Source organism: Oncorhynchus mykiss, chromosome 12 (assembly GCF_013265735.2).
Source record: "Oncorhynchus mykiss isolate Arlee chromosome 12, USDA_OmykA_1.1, whole genome shotgun sequence".
In the NCBI taxonomy this organism is placed as follows: Eukaryota; Metazoa; Chordata; class Actinopteri; order Salmoniformes; family Salmonidae; genus Oncorhynchus; species Oncorhynchus mykiss.
This window is the reverse complement of record NC_048576.1, coordinates 57,143,104-57,168,533: the sequence shown is the minus strand read 5'-3', so window position 1 is coordinate 57,168,533 and position 25,430 is coordinate 57,143,104. Positions and strand designations below refer to the sequence as shown.

Here is a 25,430-nt window from a genome sequence, read left to right as displayed (position 1 = left end):
ATAGAACAAGGCTATGTCAATTACTCAGTTTTGACAAAAATGCAGATACAACCATATAGTCCCAAGCTTTCGATATATCACTATATATACAAAAGCATGTGGACACTCAGTGGATTCGGTTGTTTCAGCCACACCCATTGCTGACGGGTGTATGAAATCAAGCGCACAGCCATGCAATCTCCACAAACATTGTCAGTAGGGTGGCCTTACTGAAGAGCTGTGACTTTCAATGTGGCGTTGTCATAGGATGCCACCTTTCCAGCAAGTCAGTTCATAAAAATGTCTGCCCTGATGGAGCTACCCCGATCAACTGTAAGTCCTGTTATTGTGAAGTGGAAACTTCTAGGAGCAACAACAGCTCAGATGAAGTGGTAGACACACAAGCTCACAGCGCGGGACCGCCGAGTGCTGAAGCGCACAGAGCGTCTTTCCTCTGCTGCAACACTCACTATCGAGTTACAAACTGCCTCTGGAAGCAACGTCAGCACAAGAACTGTTCGTCGGGAGCTTCATGAGATGGGTTTCCATGGCCGAGCAGCCGCACATAAGCCTAAGATCACCATGTGCAGTGCCAAGCGTCGGCTGGAGAGGTATAAAGCTCGCCACCATTGGACTGTGGAGGAGTGGAAACACGTCCTCTTGCGTGATGAATCACGCTTCACCATCTGGCAGTCCGGCGGACGAATCTGGGTTTGGCGGATGCCAAGTGAATGCTTCCTGGCCCAATGTATAGTGCCAACTGTAACATTTGGTGGGGGAGGAATAATGGTCTGGGGCTGTTTTTCATGTTTTGGGCTAGGCCCTTTAGTTCCCATTAAGGGAAATCTTAACACAACAGCATACAGTGACATTCTAGACAATTCTGTGTTTCCAACTTTGTGGCAACAGTTTGGGGAAGGCCCTTTCCTGTTTCAGCATGACAATGCTCCTGTGCACAAAGCAAGGTCCATACATAAATGGTTTGTAGAGATAGATGTGAAAGAACGTGACTGGCCTACATAGAGCCCTGACTTCAACCCCATCAAACTCCTTTGGAATGAATTGGAACGCAGACTGCGAGCCAGGCCTATAATCGCCCAACATCAGTGCCCGACCTCACTAATGCTCCGCAGCAATGTTCCAACATCTAGTGGAAAGCCTTCCCAGAAGAGTGGAGGCTGTTATAGATTACTTTAAGAGATCGGAGAAGTCATGAAAAAAACCTCTGAACCAGCCAGGAACAGATCAGTTAGACCTGATAGTTTGTAAACTGCTAGAGAAATCCAGTACACACACACACACACACACACACACACACACAATTACCTGGGATATCCATGAAGTCATCTAGATTGGGCTGCAGTGGGGTGAGACCTGGCTGTATCATGTCAGCATTGCTGGTGTACGCTGAGGAGGAATGAGGTAGAACACTACTATCACATACAGAAAAACATACCAGAGACAGGGAGACAGTGGCTGTGTGCCTCTGTTTGCATCTTTAGCCTAATTTATTCATTTGAAGTTCCTCATTTGTTGGGCGGTTTCTTTCCTGCATTATTGTCTCACATGACCATAGGTTGGATAAATGGTAAGTGGTGTATTCTGTTATTTTTGTCAATAAAATAAAAAGAAGAAGAAACATTTTCAATTTCATTGGGATTTGCATCATAGTGTTACAAGTATCGTAGACAGGGCTTCTGTAGGGCTTCAGTAGACAGTAAAACGGTTCCTCTAAGTATAATATTAATACTGTAGGTAGATAAGTAAGTAGAATGGACGTTGTGGCGTGGTACTCACTGTTGTGCCGGTCGTTGGCCCACGGGCAGGGCTTTTGGGTCATGGTGAACAGGGTGTCAGAGATGTCGGACAGAAAGCAGTCCAGGTCAAACATGTGGACCTCCTCTGGCATGACCTCAGGCTCCTGGTACATCTGACTGGACCATTTCTCCAGCTCCGCCCTGCAGATCTGACCCTGGACACAGTGGGGTGGGGATAACATGAAGGCTCAGTTCCAACACTAAAATAAATCCTTCCTGCCTCCCTTGAAGAAATCACTGATCTAAAATGGCTCTATCGCAATTAAGCGTTATGCACTTCCTCCCATACTATTTCCTCACGTCATTGGGCCCTTGGGCCTTCTCCTCCAATTGGGTTGAGAAGGAGGCGTAGAGAGGTGCAAGGAAACACGGAAAGATTAACTGAGATAGAGCCGAAGAATGGACACCCAAATTAAGATTTCAGGACACAAATCACATCTCAAAACCTGGTCCTCACACTAGAGGGCACTAACAACAACACTAAAGCATGTGATAATGAGTACAGTACAATATTTGACGGGGGTAGATGAAAAAGACTGGCAAACATCACATTAGAATATTGAGTAAGTCCAATAGAAAGTAATTCACAGCGTGTCATGTGAATTTAACTGCTCTCAAACTATGATAAAATATTTAAATTGGCCAATTCTCTTAATTCTAAACAAATGCAAGACTATGAATATCAACTCAAATCAAAACAGCGAAGGAATGTTTCACAGTCCTCATCTGTCCATTAAATGTACTAAACTCAGACAAAAACAACTGAACATTAATGGAACTTCACTTGCCTCCCTCATTGTGTCCAATAATGTCCAATTCAGCTATTCAAGCCCAAAGGTTAAATATAGTTTAAATATTCTTCATCAAGTCCCCCAAGCCCATCCAATAATCATATAAATATTCACGATCATTCACAGCTAATCTAGTCTCTGTCTGCTCTCTGTGTTTAAAATGCTGTGGTACACCCTCATGTCCTAACCTTTTAATATTCCGTCCCAAACCAGGGGAGACATTTATAGAAAAGCCCTGAATGAGGCGGAAATTACTTTTGATTACGACAAACCCCCTGTTTACACCTTTTAGTTTTTTTCATTCACAGAAAGGGAATTATAGCATAGATGTGCTGTGTGTACGTGCAGGGAACCTGGTTCCATTATTGGTTATTTTTAGTAATTTCTTTATTTTAATGTCTCTCCATATAATGAGAGCAGCAGTCTATTGTCCCTGACCTAATTCTGTCAGTCACACATTCACGTGCAGACGGACAGACATGAAGAGACCCCCACCCCTCTGCAGACACACGGACGCAATGAACCTCAGAGAAAATACAGAAGAAATACTAACTATCCTATTCTGTCACTTCTACCTGTTTTATTCAGTTATTCTTTCAATCACATGCTATTTCCCTCCACTTTCCCTCACTTTATCACAATAATAATAGCAATTTTTAGTCTATGTCAATTGTGATAATGCCCTAATATTAAGCCAATAATTAACCCCTTACATTCGTGGAAATTGTCCTATAGGGATAGGGCCACATTTAAATGTTTCTAACAGAACAACTATGTGCTTTTTAAATTTACTGTACTTTTCACAGAATTTGTCAATAACAAAATCTGAAAATACTCTGATACATTCAGTTACATAATAAGAATATTCATAGACATTTTTGATTAGGTGCACGATAAGAAAAAAATATTAGATAGGGTTTGAGTGAGAGGTCTAATTGATGTCACAAGGTGGCCACACACCTTTCCAAACGTTGACATCCGCAAACCGCTCACCCACACGACGTCATTGCCAGCAGCATACCACCCTGCATACCACTGCTGGCTTGCTTCTGAAGCTAAGCAGGGTTGGTCCTGGTCAGTCCTTGGATGGGAGACCAGATGCTGCTGGAAGTGGTGTTGGAGGACCAGTAGGAGGCACTCTTTCCTCTGGTCTAAAAAATATCCCAATACCCCAGGGCAGGGATTGGGGACACTGCCCTGTGTAGGGTGCTGTCTCTTGGATGGGACGTTAAAACGGGTGTCCTGACTCTCTGAGGTCATTAAAGATCCCATGGCACTTATCGTAAGAGTAGGGGTGTTAACCCTGGTGTCTTGGCTAAATTCCCAATCTGGCCATCACGGTCACCTAATAATCCCCAGTTTACAATTGGCTCATTCATCCCCCTCCTCTCCCCTTTAACTATTCCCCAGGTCGTTGCTGCAAATGAGAATGTGTTCTCAGTCAACTTACCTGGTAAAATAACAGATAAATAAATCTGTACAGTTGAAACTGGGATTCATCCATGAAGAACACACTTCTCCAGCGTGCCAGTGGCCATCGAAGGTGAGCATTTGCCCACTGAAGTCAGTTACGACTCAGAACAGCAGTCTGGTCAAAACCCTGGTGAGGATGCACGCAGACAAGCTTCCCTGAGACGGTTTCGGACAGTTTGTGCAGAAATTCTTCGGTTGTGCAAACCCAAAGTTTCATAAACTGTCCGGGTGGCTGGTCTCAGACAATCTAGCAGGTGAAGAAGCCTGATGTGGAGGTTCTAGGCTAGCGTGGTTACACGTGATCTGTGCTTTTGAGGCCGGTTGGACATACTGCCAAATTCTCAAAAACGAAGCTGGAGGTGGCTTATGGTAGAGAAATTAACATTCAGTTCTCTGGCAAAATCTTTGGTGTACATTCCTGTCGTCAGTATGTCAATTGCATGCTCCCTCAAAACTTGAGACATCTGTGGCATTGTGTTGTGTGAGAAAACGGCACATTTTAGAGTGGCCTTTTATTGTCTCCTGCACAAGGCGCACCTGTGTAGTAATCATGCTGTTTAATCAGCTTCTTGATATGCCACACCTGTCAGGTGGATGGATTATCTTGGCAAAGGAGAAATGCTCAACAGGTTATACGTTCCGTTTATATTTTTGTTCAGTGTAAATTTCAATGCACTTTACTGACTCAAGGAAATAGCTTTCAACTATCATACAATTACTGTTGTTGTTTACGCAATCCAAAAACTTATAAATCACAATCTGGGTCAGGTGGTCAATATTTGAAAGTTTATTCTATTGCCAACATGGCTAGCATGGCTAAGTTATAAAATATGATCTTACATATTAGGATTTTAGGATTTCAAAAAGCATTTCAGACAAACAGATTGTAATTTTGGTGCAAATAGAATGGAGTCAACCCGCTAAGCATTTACCGTCAGGCCACGTCTTTTGTACGTCTTTTTTAGATGGGTTCTGGACAGGCCTTGATTTCAATGTCCACGGACGTAAGTTTATGGTCCGATTCTGACAAATCAGAAAGAATCATAAGAAGGCCTTGATTTCAATTTCCACAGACGTCTGGTCCAGACCGGCCTATATTTGGGCCAAACAGACGTATATAATTGGTTCAGATTTGGTCCGATCCGTACAGGCCTTGATTTGGGCCAAACATGGACGCCTATTTTTTGGTTCAGATTTGACCCGGGCCGGCCTTACCTTAAACGTCCACAGACGTATGGCCCAAACATAGACGTTCAGAATATGACCAGACCAAATCTGAACCAATCATGGACATCTACGTTTCACCAAACTTCACCAAATCTATGCAAATTGGTATTGATTTGAGTTAGTTATTTCCCTCTATAAATCTGAGGATCCAAGATCTTTTACAAATGTTCTCCCAATATCTGTATTACCATGTTTTTCTAAAATCCTAGAAAAATGAATGTATAAAAGAATGTTGAAACATTTAAATCAACACTGTATTCTTTATGAGCACCAATATGGTTTTCGTAAACTCTACTCCACAGATTTGACTATTTTGCAATTTGTGGATTAAATCTTTACAGCCCTTAAACAACAATGAATACGCTCTTCGCATCTTTTTTGATTTATCCAAAGCGTTTGACACGGTGAATCATTAAATATTATTTTCTAAATTGCATTATTACAGTTTTCATGATTATACATACAGGTATAACTGGTTATATAGTTATGTTTATGATAGAGAACAATGTGTTTATGCAATCGGCTGGCTGTGCATCTACCAGGGCCAAGATATCCTGTGATGTGCCACAGGGTTGGATAATTGTGACCTTTGTTATTCCTAATCTATATCAATGACCTTGCTGCTGTATCTTCTACTGTACTTCCCATTCTCTTTGCTGATGATACCAATTTGATTATTATCACACGATCATTTTGATTCACTAATTCATGAAGCCAACTCAGGTATGACAACATTTTCTGAATGGTTCCAGATAAACACATGATCTTTAAATGTAAAACAAATCTAACTTTATTGTATTCACTAGTAAGGATAGGAAATATTGTAAAAAAATAGAGCCAGAATCTCAATCATCACCAATAAACTAGAATGGTCCAAACACAGCAAGACCGTTGTGAAGAGGGCACAACAAAGCCTATTCCCCCTCAGGAGACTGGAAAGATTTGGCATGGGTCCTCAGATCCTCAAAAGGTTCTACAGCTGCAACATCGAGAGCATCACTGCCTGGTACGGCAACTGCTCGGCCTCTGACCGCAAGGCACTACAGAGGGTAGTGCGTACGGCCCAGTACATCACTGGGGCTAAACTGCCTGCCATCCATGACCTCTATACCAGGCGGTGTCAGAGGAAGGCCCTAAAAATGGTCAAAGACCCTAGCCACCCCAGTCATAGACTGTTCTCTCTATTACCGCATGGCAAGTGGTACCGGACAGCGCCAAGTCTCGGACCAAAAGGCTTCGTAACAACTTTTATCCCCAAGCCACAAGACTCCTGAACAAAATGTCTATCCAGACTATTTGCAATGTACCACCCCAACCCCTCTTTTATGCTGCTGCTACTCTCTGTTTATCATATATGCATAGTCACTTTAACTATACATTCATGTACATGCTACCTCAATTATTGTACATGCTACTGTTATAGCCTCGCTACTATATAAAGCATCGCTACTGTTATAGCCTCGCTACTGTATATAGCATCGCTACTGTATAAAGCCTCGCTACTGTTATTTCTTTACTTATCTATTGTTCACCTAATATCTATTTTTTACTAAATTGCACTGTTGGTTAGGGCCTGTAAGTAAGCATTTCACTCTAAGGTCTACTACACCTGTTGTTTTCGGTGCACATGACAAATAAACTTTGATTTGATTTGGAATTGGTGGGAATGAAATGGAACAAGTCACATCCACTCGATTCCTTTGAATTGATGAAACGTTATCCTGGAAAGATCATGTTCAATTTGTCTTTAATAAGTAATGAAATCTGTTGGTATCATCAAAAAGATTAGTGGTTTGGTTCATCAGGCTTGCTTCCTAACTCTATACTACAGCTTAATTTACCCATATCTCATTTACTGTAATATTGTTTGGGCCAGTACACAAATACTCATATCTCCCAGACTGTTTACCTAAACCCTTCAATAGATTATTCCAGGTTAATTCTGAAATTCATCTATAGAACACAAGACACCGCAATAACCTTCACCCTCCCCACTGCCGCACCTCACATAGCCAATTCTCTATCAGATAGTGAGGTACCATACTCTGGAATCATTTTCGTAATCTTGCCAAAACTTCATCATCCCTCAATAACTTCCAAGTGAAGACTGGGGGTCAGTCTGATGAACCAAACTACCAATAATCCCCTCCATGTAGCCTAACTCTCACACTCTAACACACACACACATAATCAAACATGTTTTTTCTTCTATACTGAGTATATAATGTGCAATTATAACTAATATGCTTTGTTAAACTGATTGAACAAACTTTTTTGTTGTTGTACTTATTTATGGTGTGGTTTTCATATCAGCGCTTTGTGCTTCCAACCTCACCTGCACACCATTTTTACCTGTTTTTTGTCCGTACTGTTTTGTCTTTCACTTATTTTCTTTGGTGCGAATAAATAAACCCCCAAAAACAGACCTACAAAAATTTGACAGTAGAGTACAGTACATTACACTAGAGCTCACTAGAGTACCGTAAAGTATAAAGTAGTGTACTGTATTCTACCATACTTTAATGTACCCTACTCTACTAAACTAAACTGTATCGTACTCTACTGTACTGAATTAAACTACTGTATTGTACTGTACTCTACTAAATTAAACTATATGTAATGTACTCTACTGTACTTAACTCTAATGAATTAAACTCTACTGTAAGTACTCTACTGTAACTCTACTGTAATATACCATACTGTAATGTACTGAAAAAACTACTGTCCTGTACCGTACTGGATTGTACTGTGCTGTACTTTACTCTTCTGTGTTCTATTGTGCTCTACTGTACTAAACTGTGCCGTAATGTACTGTGATGTTCAAACTTGTGAAACATAGCCTAGATGTCTATGATTCGTTCAGATTTGGATCTGGTACTCAATGACCAAATGTATAATTGTTTCGGGGCGGAGCTCATTAGAATAATAACTAGTATGCCTTGCAAAAGTGTTGTTTTTTACAATTACATTTTAATCATTCAGCAGACGCTCTTATCCAGAGTGACTTACAGTTAGTGCATTTACCTAAGGTAGATAAACAACAACATATCACAGTCATAGCAAGAAAATTAATATGTAATCGTTACTCAGAATCTTATTGTAGTTGAAGTGTTTTTTTCTCTCTTTTTTCTATGTATTAGACTACTTTGAACATCATCATTCAGATTTAAAGCTTTTAAAAAAGCTTACTTAATTGCATGTGATTTATGGGAGCAATAATAAATCTTTTGTTTACGATCTACATTTGGCTCCTCTTTCCTTTTAAGAGGTGTGGAAAATTATTATTGTGGTATAATGCTTACCTAATTGATAATGTATATCAGTTGAAATTTGTCCATAGAATCAATGACTGAAAAATACTCATTTTCATCATAAGGAAAATAGGTATTTTCAATGTCCGGAAAATATATATTTTCAATGTCTAGGAAATACGTATTTTGTATTTGTGAAGTCCGTATAAGATGTGTTTTTATCGTCCGTATAAGATGTACTTTCGACGTCCAAAAAATAAATTTGTTAACCTTTCACTTGATGTCAACTTCTGGAAAATCTAAAGACGTCTTTTCAATGTAATTTCACTAACTGAATGATAACACATTTCATCCTTGTAACTGTGGATCAAACATAGGGATCATAAACATTGATACTGTAAATTACGTGAGGTTTAAAATATGAAGTACACATTTGGACTCATGGGTGTGTAGTTTGCTTGAATGACATCAAAGCAGTATTCATTATAATCCTCCACATCTCATCTTTCAAAATACACAGAGTCATCTTAAGGTACAGCAGTTCCCTTACTCAGACAACAACAAATGTGCAAAAGTAGCCCAAATAGCAGGAGGGATGGGGGCATCTTCTTGTCGTGCGCGGTGCTCAAGTTTATAACGGCTGTCAGTCAAAACCTATACAGTGCTGTTAAATGGAGAACCTGTGCTCTGACATAATATAGCATGTATACTGTACAGCCACTGGTTTCCAATTTAAGTAATCAATGACAAAATCTGAAATGTTCAAGCCGTATATGGGATGATGGTCTGCGAGTGGAAAGGGCTACTGAACTAAACAAAAAGGACCCTACATCAGCCATATACGCAACTGACCACAATTCTAGCTTAAGTCAAGACCAGATAAACTACAAAAGTTGTGTGAATGTTGTGAGCTGATAGCAGGTGCTTTCGCTCGTGTCAAATGAACTTTGGCCTCAGTGAGGTTTGTCGGCTTGTGTTCCTTTTAACCACAGTCAGTCCTGTAATACTCTGCCCTGTATACACAGTTTTCCCTCTCTATCCTTCTAGTACAGCACAGTCCCAGACAACACAGAGTTCTACACACAGTCAAACATTATCTCTGGTGCTCACAAACCTGATCAGGTGTTACAAGGACCTGCAGAACCTTCGACACAGTAAACAATGCCTTAACTGACTTCAGACGTCCCATGCAATGTATAGACTTCCCATGCAATGTATACACTTCCCAATGCAATACATTTGCACTTCAGATGGGTGCATACAGTTGAAGTCGGAAGTTTACATAAACCTTATCCTAATACATTTAAACTCAGTTTTTCACAATTACTAACATTTAATAATTATCTGTTTTAGGTCAGTTAGGACCACCACTTTATTTTAAGAATGTGAAATGTCAGAATAATAGTAGAGAGAATGATTTATTTCAGTTTTTATTTCTTTCATCACATTCCCACTTGATCAGAAGTTTACAAACACTCAATTAGTATTTGGTAGCATTGCCTTTAAATTGTTTAACTGGGTCAAACATTTCGGGTAGCCTTCCACAAGCTTCCCACAATGGTGTAACTGAGTCAGGTTTGTAGGCCTCCTTGCTCGCACACGCTTTTTCAGTTCAGCCCACAAATTTTCTATGGGATTGAGGTCAGGGCTTTGTGATGGCCACACCAATACCTTGACTTTGTTGTCCTTAAGCCAATTTGCCACAGTATGCTTGGGGTCTTTGTCCATTAGGAAGACCCATTTGCAACCAAACTTTCACTTCCTGACTGATGTCTTGAGATGTTGCTTCAATATATCCACATCATTTTCCTGCCTCATGATGATGCCATCTATTTTGTGAAGTGCACCAGTCCCACCTGCAACAAAGCACCCCCACAACATGATTCTGGCATCCCCGTGCTTCACGGTTGGGATGGTGTTCTTCGGCTTGCAAGCCTCCCCCTTTTTCCTCCAAACATAGCGATGGTCATTATGGCCAAACAGTTCTATTTTTGTTACATCAGACCAGAGGACATTTCTCCAAAAAGTACGATCTTTGTCCCCATGTGAAGTTGCAAACTGTAGTCTGGCTTTTTTATGGCGGTTTTGGAGCAGTGGCTTCTTCCTTGCTGAGCGGCCTTTCAGGTTATGTCGATATAGGATTCGTTTTACTGTGGATATAGATACTTTTGTACCTGTTTCCTCCAGCATCTTCACAAGGTTCTTTGCAGTTGTTCTGGGATTGATTTGCACTTTTCGCACCAAAGTACGTTCATCTCTAGGAGACAGAACGCGTCTCCTTCCTGAGCGGTATGACAGCTGCGTGGTCCCGTGGTGTTTATACTTGCGTACTATTGTTTGTATAGATGAATGTGGTACGTTCAGGCGTTTGGAAATTGCTCCCAAGGATGAACCAGATCTACTGAGTTTGAAGGTAGGCCTTGAAATGCATCCACAGGTACACCTCCAATTGACTCAAATTATGTCAATTAGCCTATCAGAAGCTTCTAAAGCCATGACATAATTTTCTGGAATTTTCCAAGCTGTTTAAAGGCACAGTACACTTAGTGTATGTAAACTTCTGACCCACTGGAATTGTGATACAGTGAATTATAAGTGAAATAATCTGTCTGTAAACAATTGTTGGAAAAATTGCTTGTGTCATGCACAAAGTAGATGTCCTAACCGACTTGCCAAAACTATAGTTTGTTAAAAAGACATTTGTGGAGTGGTTGAAAAACTAGTTCTAATGACTCCAACCCAAGTGTATGTAAACTTCCAACTTCAACTGTACATTCTCAGAAAAGAAAGTGCTACCTAGAACCATAAAAGGTTCTTCAATTGTCCCCATAGTAAACCCTCTGAAAATAACTATTTTAGGCTCTAAGAGGAATCCTTAAACTAATGTGAGGTTCTACATAGAACCCTTTCACCACTAAATGGTTCTAGGTAGAAATGTTTTCACCACCAAAGGGTTCTAACTGGAACCAAAAAGTGTTCTCCTATGGGGATAAATGAAGAACACTTTTTTAAAAGAGTGTAGTTAGATGATTAAGATGGAGTAAAATAGAGGTGAAAAGGAGGAGGTGCAGGAAGGGATGGGGAAGATGAATAAGGAGATAGAGTGACAGAATGGTTGGGAGACAACACAGGAGCATAGGGGAAACCTGACCATGTACTGCATAATGCAGAGTGGGTGTGGGACTTCACCTGACCATGTATTTTGCACACAGAGTGGGTTTAGGGTTTTGTGGGTTGAGAGGACACACGTGTGCTCATGTGAGTCATTAATAAGGTATATATCCAGCATCTCTCCCCTCTCCATCCCTCAACCTCTTTCTTTCCTCCCAATGCTTCTCTTCTTAAACAAGCGTTCTAAGGCACTGCATCTCAGTGTTAGAGTCGTCACTACAGACCCTGGTTTGATTCCAAGCTGTATCACAACTGGCTGTAATTGGGAGTCCCATAGGGCGGCGCACAATTGGCCCAGCATCGTCCGGGTTAGGGTTTGGCCTGGGTCGGCCGTCATTGTAAATAAGAATTTGTTCTGAACTGACTTGCCTAGTTAAATGAAGGTTAAATACAAAAAAATAACAACAAAAAAACCCACATCCTCTTCCCAATATGGCTAATTTGTTTTTGCGCCAGAGTGACACCGACGTCACAAACTCACGTTCACACATCCAGTAGAACAACAAAGACCTTACATTTCCCCCTGCTTCACAATGCAACCCATCAGCAAGTGGGTCAGATTTGATTAAATTACATATTAAAGTCTGAAGCCACATCCTTGGTGAAAGACAGGCAGAGCAGAGAAAGAGAGATTGGGTGGGGGTACAGAGAGAGAGATTAGAGGTATTGTCACAGAAGACAATACAAACTTGATCACCAATGTCGGCCTGTGACGCAAGTACTTTTGCATGTTTTCTATTTTTCCTTTTTGTGCCTCCCCTCTGTTTTCTTCTCTGACTGACCAAGGCCGGAAGAATCTGAATGGAATCTATTAATAGACAGTGATAGGACTTTGACAAACATATGGTGAGCTCCAAACCTACTAAGGTAAACACAATACACCTGGGTCATTAATCTGCTCTGTCAATATCACAGCCACGCACACACGCGCGCGCATGCATGCACGTTTGGCTAAACTTAATGGCATAAACGGTCAGACGATGGTCCGTTCCCATACTTGACCAAACATATATAATTATTGAGATATGGAAACTCTCCTCACACATGTTTTCAATGTTTGACTAAGGAGTGCACATACTGGCAGGGCCTGTTACAAAAATGTTGGGAAATTAAAACCTGTTCCAAAAAGAGGGAAATTATAAGTAGAGTTGAATTATTCAAGTCTTTATCTTACCTTCTGTAGCATTGACAAAAGGCCATCTTTGTTTTTCTGAAGCTTCAATGGATGAAGAAGAAACGGAATTTAGTACAACTGGAATGACATGAAAAGAATGCATAACAAAATGTCATAATGCAAAAGGATCCTTATCTATGTCCAAAATGAGCACTCACCCTCTTCTTGTAGTAGATCCTCCACTTGTGGTATTCTTTGATCACTACCTCGATCCTACGCTTCCAGTAGCTGCCTTCTAGAACTATAGCCTTACAAGAGAAAACAAAAAACATAGGAGTTAATAGGAGTTGATTTTAAATAGGTATGTCCTATTCCCTACATAGTGCACTACATTTGACAAGAGCCTTGTAGGCCCTCCTCAAAAGCAGTGCACTATATTGGCTACTTCCTCACTCGGCCTTGGGGGTCAAAGGTCACCTACTTCAGGTTTGCGATGGGCGTCGGCCTCGGAGCCCTCCAGTGGGGTGACGAACCCACACACAGGGTTCTTCCTCTTCTCCACGTCTGTACCACAGGACGGACGAGAAACAACTGATCATTCAATCATGACTTGGATTAATGGTTCAATGGACTCTCAAATCTGTCAACTCTGCCAATTCTCTCAATAAATCAGTCAATTCTGTTTTTTCTGTGTTTTCTTTCCAAATGTGGCTTCAACATCATGTGAATAAAGTAATGGAGCTCTCATTAGTATGTTTTTTGCATTGTGTTAAAATGAATTCAGTCCACATTGTACAGTAGTTGTAGGAGATATCCCACTCGAGCTATTCTCTTTGTTGTGTGACTGTACTGTAGTAACAAGTTCATGTATCAGTTCGGTTGAACAAAGCTCTCCCTGTCTGTTATCAGATTAAACAACCCTGGGACGACAGGAGACATGCAAGCTGCTCAGAGTGAAAAAACAGAGTGAGGATGAATGGAATTACATTTTAGTCATTTAGCAGACAGTCTTATCGAGAGCAATTTACAGAAACGAGTGCATACATTTTGGTACTTTTTCATACTGGTCCCCTGTGGGAATCGAACCTACAACTCTGGTGTTTCAACCATCATGTTCTACGAACTTAGCTACACAGGAGAGAACTTACACTGGATGAACCAGGCTCTCCAGATTCCATTATTCAGACGGATTTTGTCTCTCCAGAGCAGCCGCAGGCCTTTGAAAGACTTCCACTTCGGAGAGACTATTTTACCACTGAAAAGACATAACATAATCCTTAGTCACACAAAATAAAGGAATTAAGACATTATAAAGGTTCATATACATGCTTATAACAAGTAACAAAGCATTATACCTGTGATATTTAAGTAAAAAATATGCTTCAATGTAATTTGTGTCCCACTTCAAGATATTCTATTTATTAGGGAGGAATGGTTATGTTATGACAACCTTGGGCAAACTTTCCTTCCCTCCCATTTACAAAGAGAGACAGAGAGACAAGCAATTGACAGAGTTAATGATTGTCAAAACACAACGATGAGATTACAAGCAGAGGATAAATATTAGAGATGCAGAAACTGGATGCTCTATTCTATTATTCTCTATTCTATTCTCCACATATCATCCAGCATTGAGAAAAAGCTACAATATATGAAAGGACCAGTCCTCTGCCTCATTGTTAAAAACAAGAGCACTGAAACTGTATATTAATGCTGCCTCTTTCTTGACGTCATCATTTTCACACAGCCCTGATGGCACCCAATCAGAGGAGCCTTTCCACCAGAACACTGGAAGGGTATGTGTACAAAATGGCACCCTCTTTCCTAAATAATGTTCTACTTTTGGTTAACTAAACAGGGAAAAGGATGCCACTGAGCAAAAAAGCAGGCTGTTTTCGACCCTGTGCCTTTCCAGTGTCAGACTAAGACAGTCAGCACACGAGTTGGTGAGAAGGGGCCACTTAATGGCTGGTGCTTATTGGGTTGCTAGGAAGCCAGGTGAATCATTTCCTAGGGGCTGGATGCTGGATGATGTCAAATAACTAAAGTGAAAACCCTGCCAGCATCCACGTTCAGGAAAACAGCAGAGGAGGCACATTAACCGGGTACAAATTGACTTGATGAAGCTAATGGGTTAAATAAACCATAACATTCACCCATCTGGAGGGTGATTAATAAATGTTCTATGTAAAATGTTGTTTTAACAAAGTACCTGACATAAAATATGCTGTTAACACTTTACAAAAAAAGCGAACACTAAGACGTCTCAGAAAAACTGTTTGAAAAGGCAATGTTCATTAGATCCATCAGCGGAAATTAAAAATAAATAACAATTCCTGTGCTAATAGTGTGTATCCTATCAGATTCAGTGCTGCATTTCATTGGCAATAGCTAGCTTTTGTTTAAACTGATACAGGATACATTCATGGATTGCTTATGCTTAAAGATTGAATGATTGGTTATGCTAGTACACTGTGTTGTTGTATCCTTAGCATGATAAAATATTCCTAGCTTCCTTCCTCAATCAAAGAAAGGTCTATTGCTGAATATAGTCTAGTAAACACCTGAAACATGGATTTAGTAGCAGTCTTTCTTTAGGGCTGCAGTATTTTTCTTGGCTCTGGTCGTGTGTGTTTTATTCATGGAGCAACTATCAGATTGTAAAAGCTTGATTGGAGTAGTAGAAGGAAGAGACTTCCTCTCTGTGCCAAGCATTGTTGATGGCGTGGCACACACACACACACACACACACACACAGAGAAGACATTGTTCGGGCAGTTCTAAAGGCCATGACACATTGGCAATTTTTTATGCAATATTGATGAGTAATGATGGTGGAAACGGAGAGGAGTATGAGACACTGGAGCAATGAGTAGCATGGACATGATAATAGATTTCATATGAAGCATAAATCCATTTAAAACTTAATTTCCCCATTTATTTACTCATTTATAGCTAAGTTAACTGTTAACTGCCACAGCTGTACTGAAATTCATCAAGCTAGTAACATGTCAATGGTTTTAAGCTAGCTAGCAAATTAGCTAAACATACAAAAAATATCTAAAACGGAAAACTAAATGTAAATGGCTATAGCTAGCTAACAAGCTACGTGGCTAGCTAGTTAGCTAATTTAGCCAGTTTGTCCCATTGACTTTGCATGAGCTCCGGTAAGCATGCTAACTGATTAGCATGCACCAACCATGCATATTTTCATCAGTTAAACATGACAAACTGTACACAGTATGTATGTATTTACATATCATGATCGTATATTGTAGGGAGAAAACATTTCAGATGTGAATGGCCAACATTTCATTCCAAAACAGGAGTTGATTTTCAGCTCAAAAACAGTTGCCATGTTTTCCTAAATATTTTAGAATGGCAGACTGATCACATGACCAATAGTTTATTTGTTTTTATTTAACCTCTTGGGGCTAGGGGGCAGAATTTTCACTTTTGGATAAATAGCGTGCCCAATTTCAACTTCCTGCTACTCATGCCAAGAATATAAGATATGCATATTATTCATAGATTTGGATAGAAAACACTCTGAAGTTTCTAAAACTGTTGAATCATGTCTGTGAGTATAACAGAACTTGTGTAGCAGGCAAAACCCAGAGGACTAACTGTTCAGATTTTTTTTTTTCCTCTCTCTGTTTCCTGACTTGTTATTGCAAAATCTGGACCCCTACAAATCAGCCGGGCTAGACAATCTGGACCCTTTCTTTCTAAAATTATCTGCCGAAATTGTTGCCACCCCTATTACTAGCTTGTTCAACCTCTCTTTCGTGTCGTCTGAGATTCCCAAAGATTGGAAAGCAGCTGCGGTCATCCCCTCTTCAAAGGGGGGGACACTCTTGACCCAAACTGCTACAGACCTATTCCTATCCTACCATGCCTTTCTAAGGTCTTCGAAAGCCAAGTCAACAAACAGATTACCGACCATTTCGAATCTCACCATACCTTCTCTGCTATGCAATCTGGTTTCAGAGCTGGTCATGGGTGCACCTCAGCCACGCTCAAGGTCCTAAACGATATCTTAACCGCCATCGATAAGAAACATTACTGTGCAGCCGTATTCATTGATCTGGCCAAGGCTTTCGACTGTCAATCACCACATCCTCATCGGCAGACTCAACAGCCTTGGGTTCTCAAATGATTGCCTCGCCTGGTTCACCAACTACTTCTCTGATAGAGTTCAGTGTGTCAAATCGGAGGGTCTGTTGTCCGGACCTCTGGCAGTCTCTATGGGGGTGCCACAGGGTTCAATTCTTGGACCGACTCTCTTCTCTATATACATCAATGAGGTCGCTCTTGCTGCTGGTGAGTCTCTGATCCACCTCTACGCAGACGACACCATTCTGTATACTTCCGGCCCTTCTTTGGACACTGTGTTAACAACCCTCCAGGCAAGCTTCAATGCCATACAACTCTCCTTCCGTGGCCTCCAATTGCTCTTAAATACAAGTAAAACTAAATGCATGCTCTTCAACCGATCGCTACCTGCACCTACCCGCCTGTCCAACATCACTACTCTGGACGGCTCTGACTTAGAATACGTGGACAACTACAAATACTTAGGTGTCTGGTTAGACTGTAAACTCTCCTTCCAGACCCATATCAAACATCTCCAATCCAAAGTTAAATCTAGAATTGGCTTCCTATTTCGCAACAAAGCATCCTTCAGTCATGCTGCCAAACATACCCTTGTAAAACTGACCATCCTACCAATCCTCGACTTTGGCGATGTCATTTACAAAATAGCCTCCAATACCCTACTCAACAAATTGGATGCAGTCTATCACAGTGCAATCCATTTTGTCACCAAAGCCCCATATACTACCCACCATTGCAACCTGTACGCTCTCGTTGCCTGGCCCTCGCTTCATACTCGTCGCCAAACCCACTGGCTCCATGTCCTCTAAAAGACCCTGCTAGGTAAAGTCCCCCCTTATCTCAGCTCGCTGGTCACCATAGCATCTCCCACCTGTAGCACATATATCTCTCTAGTCACCCCCAAAACCAATTCTTTCTTTGGCCGCCTCTCTTTCCAGTTCTCTGCTGCCAATGACTGGAACGAACTACAAAAATCTCTGAAACATTTATCTCCCTCACTAGCTTTAAGCACCAACTGTCAGAGCAGCTCACAGATTACTGCACATAGCCCACCTATAATTTAGCCCAAACAACTACCTCTTTCCCAACTGTATTTAATTAATTTATTTATTTTGCTCCTTTGCACCCCATTATTTTTATTTCTACTTTGCACATTCTTCCATTGCAAAACTACCATTCCAGTGTTTTATTTGCTATATTGTATTTACCTTGCCACCATGGCCTTTTTTGCCTTTACCTCCCTTCTCACCTCATTTGCTCACATTGTATATAGACTTGTTTATACTGTATTATTGACTGTATGTTTGTTTTACTCCATGTGTAACTCTGTGTCGTTGTATCTGTCGAACTGCTTTGCTTTATCTTGGCCAGGTCGCAATTGTAAATGACAACTTGTTCTCAACTTGCCTACCTGGTTAAATAAAGGTAAAATAAAAAAATAAAATAAAAAATAATTGCCAAGGGATATTTCTTAGGGACCTTTTTTCAGTTCCTACTTCCACTGGATGTCACCAGTCTTTGGAATTTGGTTGAGGTTATTCCTTTGTGCAATGAAGAAGTAGGCCAACTAGGAACTGGGGACACTTTTGTGAGTTGCGCAAGACGTGAAAAGTGGCGCCGGTTTGTTTTCTTTCCTGTATTGAACACAGATTGCCCCGTCTACAATTTGATCGTTTATTAACGTTTAAAAATACCTAAAGTTGTATTACAAAAGTAGTTTGAAATATTTTGGCAAAGTTTATAGGCAACTTTTGAAATATTTTGTAGTGACGTTGCGTTTTTTGTAAGCTGTTTTTTCTGGATCAAACGCGCTTTATAAATGGACATTTTGGATATATATGGACGGAATTAATCGAACAAAATGACCAATTGTGATGTTTATGGGACATATTGGAGTGCCAACAAAAGAAGCTCGTCAAAGGTAATGCATGTTTTATATTTTATTTCAGTGTTTTGTGTAGCGCCTGCAGGGTTGAAATATGTTAACTCCTTTGTTTACTGCTGGTGCAGATGGTGCAGGCTATCAGATAATAGCTTCTTATGCTTTCGCCGAAAAGCATTTTTATAATCTGACATGTTGGCTGGATTCACAACGAGTGTAGCTTTAATTGAGTATCTTACATGTGTGATTTAATGAAAGTTTTTTATTTTATAGTATTTTATTTGAATCTGGCGCTCTGCATTTTCCCTGGCAATTGGCCAGTTGAGACATTTGCGTCCCGCCTATCCCTAACTAGTTTTAACTAGGCAAGTCAGTTAAGAACAAATTCTTATTTACAATGATGGCCTAAACCGGCCAAACCCAGACGACGCTGGGCCTATGTGACTCCCAATCACGGCTGGATGTGACACAGCCTGGATTCAAACCAGGGACTGTAGTGGCGCCTCTTACACTGAGATGCAATGCCTTCGACCGCCGAGCCACTCGGGAGTCCATATCTGTGCTCTAATTGGAGGATTTGTAAAATAATACAACTGTCCACACGGTGGCGCTGCATATCAAAATTCCCCAGATAAAAGGACATGATACACTGCCAATATGCGGCCAAATGAATTGCGGTCATGGCTAGAAAGGATCCAGCTTTTGTCAAAATGAACGTCAAAAGTTTATATTTTTTGCGTTTTTGGTAACTCTAACCCTTTTCTTAACCTTAACCTAATTATCCTAAACTACTACGTTAATTATCCTAACCTGATGCATAAGTTTTCCTACCCTGTTACGAAAGTCAAATCTGATGTTAATTTTTAAAAAGCTGGATCCCTTCTAACCAAGACCCAATACAATATTGCTGAGCAATGTTGCCAGCAATGGTTGCTGCAACTAATTTACATTGAAAATTAGCAATTTTTTATTATCTTGCGACTCTTGATCGGCAGCTCCACCTAGTGGGAAATGTGTAGGAATCCTCCAATCAGAGCACAGATATTGGTCATGTGAACAGTCTGTTCTTCCAAAATACTGAGAAAAACATGGCGGCTGTTTTTGAGCTGAAGTGAGAGAGAATCAACTCACATGTTGGAATGAATTGTTGGCCATTCACATCCAATATGTTACTCCACTACAATATTATATAATGATACTGTACATTATTACATACATACATACTATGTTCAGTTTGTCAGGTTTAACTGCCGAAAACATCCACGGTGGTGCGCATGTTAATCGATTAGCATGCTAACCGCAAACCCATGCTAAGTCAATGGGACAAACAGGCTAATTCGCTATCTAGCTAGTCATGTAGATTTTACATTTAATGTTATATATTTTTTATTTATTTAACTAGCTGGCTAGCTTGATGAATACTGTTTGCACTTCCTAGCTTAGAATTGTGAGGTAAAACGTTTTCTAAATCTAATTATCCTTATGTCTGCATTGTCATTGACTTGACTGGCAGTAGGTTGAGTGGGTGCCCAGGGCAGGGCCAACACCCCTTTGTTGCTTGTTTGTTAGCTGATAAATTCCAGTACAGATGTGGCAGTCAACAAAAAGCAAAGTGAAAGGGCTATAGGAGATTCGTAAATAAATGGGGAAATTGAGTTTTAATAAGTTGATATATGCTTCATATAACATCTATTATTCATGTCCATGTTGCCCATTGCTCATCATTGCGACAGTGTCTCATTCAACACTCCGTTGCCAGCAATATTGCATGGAAAAATTGCCCCTGAAAATTGCCAATGTATCATAAAACTATTTTGTCAACTATTCTTGTCTCCTTCCTTCCTTCCTTTATCATTCCTGATGATGGTGAAAATATTGTATTTTCAAGGTTTTTGGGATATTTGTGTGTCGCTATCTGTCCATTACTCAGCCAAGAACAGTTGCTTTACTCAATGGAAGGTGGGCAACAATGTTGGACACTGTACATACTGTATACTGTCTATCAACCAGTGGTTGTTAAAAAAAAATGTGATAACAAATACTTGTGATGTAATTGATTCACAGAAAGGGAAGTGCTAATAATAATGTATAGACTAATCAGCAGTGAAATATCCTGCAGCATGCCAAAGTCCCTGTTGGCATCAGTTTGTTTTCTTCATTACAAAAGGAAAAACACTGAATATAGGGTAAGGGGATAGAGAGGAGCTAGCAGGCACAGGGTCTTTGTGGTAACTCTCTCTTATCCTTTCCCTTAGTTACACTGTAATCTTCCATAACATACCGGCTGCCAACTCAAACCAAAGTCCACTTCTCTGTCAAGATTTTCAAAACAGTTTCGCAAGTAGGCTCCAGCCTGTTCTGAATCCCTTCACCCAACCACACACATGTACGCACACACACAGTACACACACAGCCTACACACACACAGACACACCTTTTGAGTTTGTAATTTCTATTTAAGCCTAATCATTCTCTATACATACAGTATCAATCAATTGTTTTGTGAAAGTGTAATAATATTAGGCATATACGGAGACTTGTAATTCTAGCTTTTACAGTAAGGGCAGACAATATTTTGGCGAAGTGATGCAACAAAAACGTTTTTAATTGGTGGTACTGTGGTTAATTTTCATGCAGTGTGGAAATGTAGACAGACACCTTTGACAACTTCCCTCGTGGAAATGTTGAAACCATTGACAACTTTACACACAAGTAAACAATACAATAATCAATAATGAGGTATTTATTTACCTGTAAGCCAGTGACATACACTCAAATAACCGGGTCAGCGTTGGGTCGATGCTAAGGCTCCCAGAACTTAGCGGACCGAATCTGTATGTTTGACACCAAGTCCTGTTCACCGTATCGAAATCATATCGCACCGTAGCACCGCTTTTCCGTCTCCGCGGGGTGCAGTCGCTGTGCGGGGAGGACACCATAAAGTGTCCGCTATGGATGACCTGCGCGCGGAGAAAAGAGCCAGCAACAGCCGGTCCAGTCCCGGTGGTCGCCGCATGATCTTCCTCTTGGTCCGAATCTGATTCTAAGTCGTTGAGCTGGTTCTGCTTTCCTTGTCCTTGTCCTTGTCCCTGAGACAATTCCGGGGACATTATTTCTGCCATTGCCATTCCAGTATAAAATTAAACGTGTTCCGCGCTGCAATGAACTTTTCCCCCGGTTTTGGACTGAGGTAAATTCGTTTTATATTGGATATTCGGTGGCTATTGGGGTTTCTCTTGTCAATAGCTATTGAACCAAGCATGCCATTACTATGAAGATGGTATATTCTGAATCAGGGGTGGATGGAGAAATATCCACACTTTATTATTATTATAAGATTTCGGCTTTCAATCTTCTATAGCTCTTACACAAAGCGTGCCATGACTATGAACATTATATATAAAAATCCAATGCTTTTTTATTTTTTATCTAGAGAGACTTTTTTAAATATTATAATAATATTTTGGCTTTCAACCTTCAATAGCTCTTTAAAAAAGCATGCCATTACTATGAAAATGATACTATATTCTGAATCAGGGGAGGACGGACAAAAATCCACGGCTTTTATTTATTATAAATGTAGTTCTAAAAATGTTTTTGCTTTCAATCTATAATAGCTCTTACACAAAGCGTGCTATGACTATGAAAATTCAAAGGAGGATGGACCAAAATCCCTGGCTTTTTATTTGACCTTTATTTAACTAGGCAAGTCAGTTTAAGAACAAATTCTTATTTTCAATGACGGCCTAGGAACAGTGGGTTAACTGCCTGTTCAGGGGCAGAACGACAGATTTGCTTTTTCGGGGGGAAATGTATTTATTTAATACAATTTTTAGTTTTTAATATTCAATAAAAGTGTGCCATTACTACAAAAATGATATATTCTTAGTCAGGGGATGATGGACATCAGCAGAGGATGGACTAAAATCCACAGCTTTTATTTTTGTGAATTATTTTGAATTGTTTTAGCATTCAATATTTAATAGCTCTTAGACAAAGTATGCGAAGACTATGAATATTATATATTCTGAATCAGGGGAGGATGGACCCAAATCCCTGGCTTATATTTTTTGCTTTCAATCTTCAATACCCCTTACCCAAAGCTTGCCATGACTATGAAAATGGTATATTCTGAATCTCCCCCAATTCAGAATATATAGTTTTCATAGTCAGATGGACATCAATTTAACTTTTAATCTTCAATAGTTTACACAAAGCGTGCCATTACTTTATTTTTTTGCATTTCCACCATAATATAATGTGGACCAGAGCAATTATTCCCCCATCCCCCCCGATTCAGAATATATAATTTTCATAGTCATGGCACGCTTTGTGTAGATTGAAAGCTGGAATATTTTTTTTCTTCTCAAAATTTCCACCCACAAAAGCAGTTTTTTGTCCATCCAACCCCCATTTTAGAATATATAATTTTCATAGTTATGGCATGTTTTGTTTAAACACCAGGACAAATCCCACCTCAAACTACCCCTCCTTGCCAATTCCCCCTCTCACCTATCTTATAAAAATAAATATATAATCAATTTGAAAAATTCTCCATACACTACTGATTCAGAACATACCATCTTCATAGTCCTGGCATGCTTGGTTCAATATATATATTGGTGAGAGAAAACAGAATAGCACTGAATATCCAGTATAAAACTAACTTTATCTTGGTCAACTTTGGTCCAATTCTAACTTGGCCAATCACTGTGGCATTTGAGTAAGTGCAGAACATGCCGAAGTTGACAGATGTAACCTGGAAAGCATGGGATACATCCAATCCAAAACTGGCTCCACTAGCCTCTAGTGTGGCACAAAATCAGATGTGTTGTCCCATGCCATGTAAATGTCCTGTTATGAGGCTGGGAACCAGCTGAAAGGAGGCCACTCTTTCTTACAACAACTTATCTGGAACAGTGGATGATAAGTTCAGTAGGCTATGCCCCATTCTAGTCCAATCTGCTCAATTTTGTTAATGTCAACAATTAATATTTGGACATTCTTTAAAAAATGAATATAGTTTCATAGTTTCAATATACTATTCAAAGAGTTGCCAATATGTTGGCAAATAGGCTACTAGAGCCCATAAAACCTAGCGATGAAACACAAAAATGTTTTTTCAATTGTTTTTTCACCATTCCATTTACTCTCAGACTGTAAAATGCTAAATTGGCATCTCCTGCATCTCTAGCTGACACCTTTGCTGGCAGCTAGCTAGCTACTAGCTACTTTTGATCCAAAATGGAATACAGAACCGGGGAAAAGTTTGGACACAACCACTCATTCAAGGGTTTTTCTTTATTTTTATTATTTTCTACATTGTAAAATAATAGTGAAGACATCAAAACTATGAAATAACACATATGGAATCATGTAGTAACACAAAGTTATAGGAGATTCTTCAAAGAAGCCACCCTTTGCCTTGATGACAGCTTTTCACACTCTTGGCATTCTCTCAACCAGCTCCATGAGGTAGTCACCTGGAATGCATTTCAATTAACAGGTGTGCCTTGTTAAAAGTTCATTTGTGGAATTGCTTTCCTTCTTAATGCATTGGAGCCAATCAGTTGTGTTGTGACAAGGTAGGTATACAGAAGATAGCCCTATTTGGTAAAAGACCAAGTCCATATTATGGTAATAACAGCTCATATAAGCAAAGAGAAATGACAGTCCATCATTATTTAAGACATGAATGTCAGTCAATGCGGAACATTTCAAGAACTTTTAAAGTTTCTTCAAGTGCAATCGCAAAAACCATCAAGCGCTATGATGGCTCTCATGAGGTCCGCCACATGAAAGGAAGAGCCAGAGTTACATCTGCTGCAGAGGATAAGTTCCTTACAGTTACCAGCCTCAGAAATTGCAGCCCAAATAAATGCTTCACGGAATTCAAATAACAGACACATCTCAACATCAAGTTCAAAGGAGACTGCGTGAATCATGCCTTCATGGTCGAATTGTTGCAAAGAAACCACTGCTAAAGGACAACAATAAGAGGAAGAGACTTGCTTGGACCAAGAAACACGAGCACGAGATAGACCGGTGGAAATCTGTCCTTTGGTCTGATGATTTTTGGTTCCAACAGCAGTATCTTTGTGAGATGCAGAGTAGGTGAACGGATGATCTCCGTATGTGTGGTTCCCACTGTGAAGCATGGAGAAGGAGGTGTGATGGTGTGGGGTGCATTGCTGGTGACACTGTCAGTGATTTATTCAGAATTCAAGGCACACTTAACCAGCACAGCTACCACGCGAGAAGACCCAGATGCAGACAGTTTCAAAGTTTGTCACAAAAACAGGGGGCAGGCAAACGACAGGTGAAAGACAGGCAGAGGTCAGTGATCCAGAACACAGTCCGAAAGATACAGAACGGAAGGCAGGCTCAGGGTCAGAGCAGGCAGAATTGTCAAAATATGGAAACTAGAAAACAGGAACAAGAGCAAGACAGGTGCATGGGAAAACCGCTGGTAGGCTCGACGAAACAAAATTAACTGGCAACAGACAAACAGAGAACACAGGTATAAATACACTGGGGATAATGGGGAAGATGGGTGACACCTGGAGGGGGGTTAAACAGATCAGGGTGTGACAGACACAAAATCCCATC

At 40.3% G+C, this 25,430-nt stretch overlaps 1 protein-coding gene across 2 annotated transcripts in view; it reads right to left on the bottom strand.

Annotated features, from left to right (window-relative positions):
• Positions 1–22,019, bottom strand: part of LOC110537833 (carbohydrate-responsive element-binding protein) — a 38,852-nt gene extending 16,833 nt beyond the window's left edge. Inside the window, exons 1-7 of one of the 2 annotated variants that reach the window (XM_021624252.2) lie at positions 21,573–22,019; positions 13,972–14,078; positions 13,305–13,387; positions 13,042–13,131; positions 12,884–12,925; positions 1,777–1,951; positions 1,306–1,386 (exon numbers count right to left, since the gene is read on the bottom strand). In XM_021624252.2, the coding sequence (XP_021479927.2) occupies positions 1,306–1,386; positions 1,777–1,951; positions 12,884–12,925; positions 13,042–13,131; positions 13,305–13,387; positions 13,972–14,078; positions 21,573–21,949 (955 nt within the window). In that variant the 5' untranslated portion in view covers positions 21,950–22,019. The remainder of the gene's footprint in view (positions 1–1,305; positions 1,387–1,776; positions 1,952–12,883; positions 12,926–13,041; positions 13,132–13,304; positions 13,388–13,971; positions 14,079–21,572) is intronic. The other variant, XM_021624251.2, reaches the window with a different exon arrangement.
• Between the last annotated feature and the right edge of the window lie 3,411 nt (positions 22,020–25,430).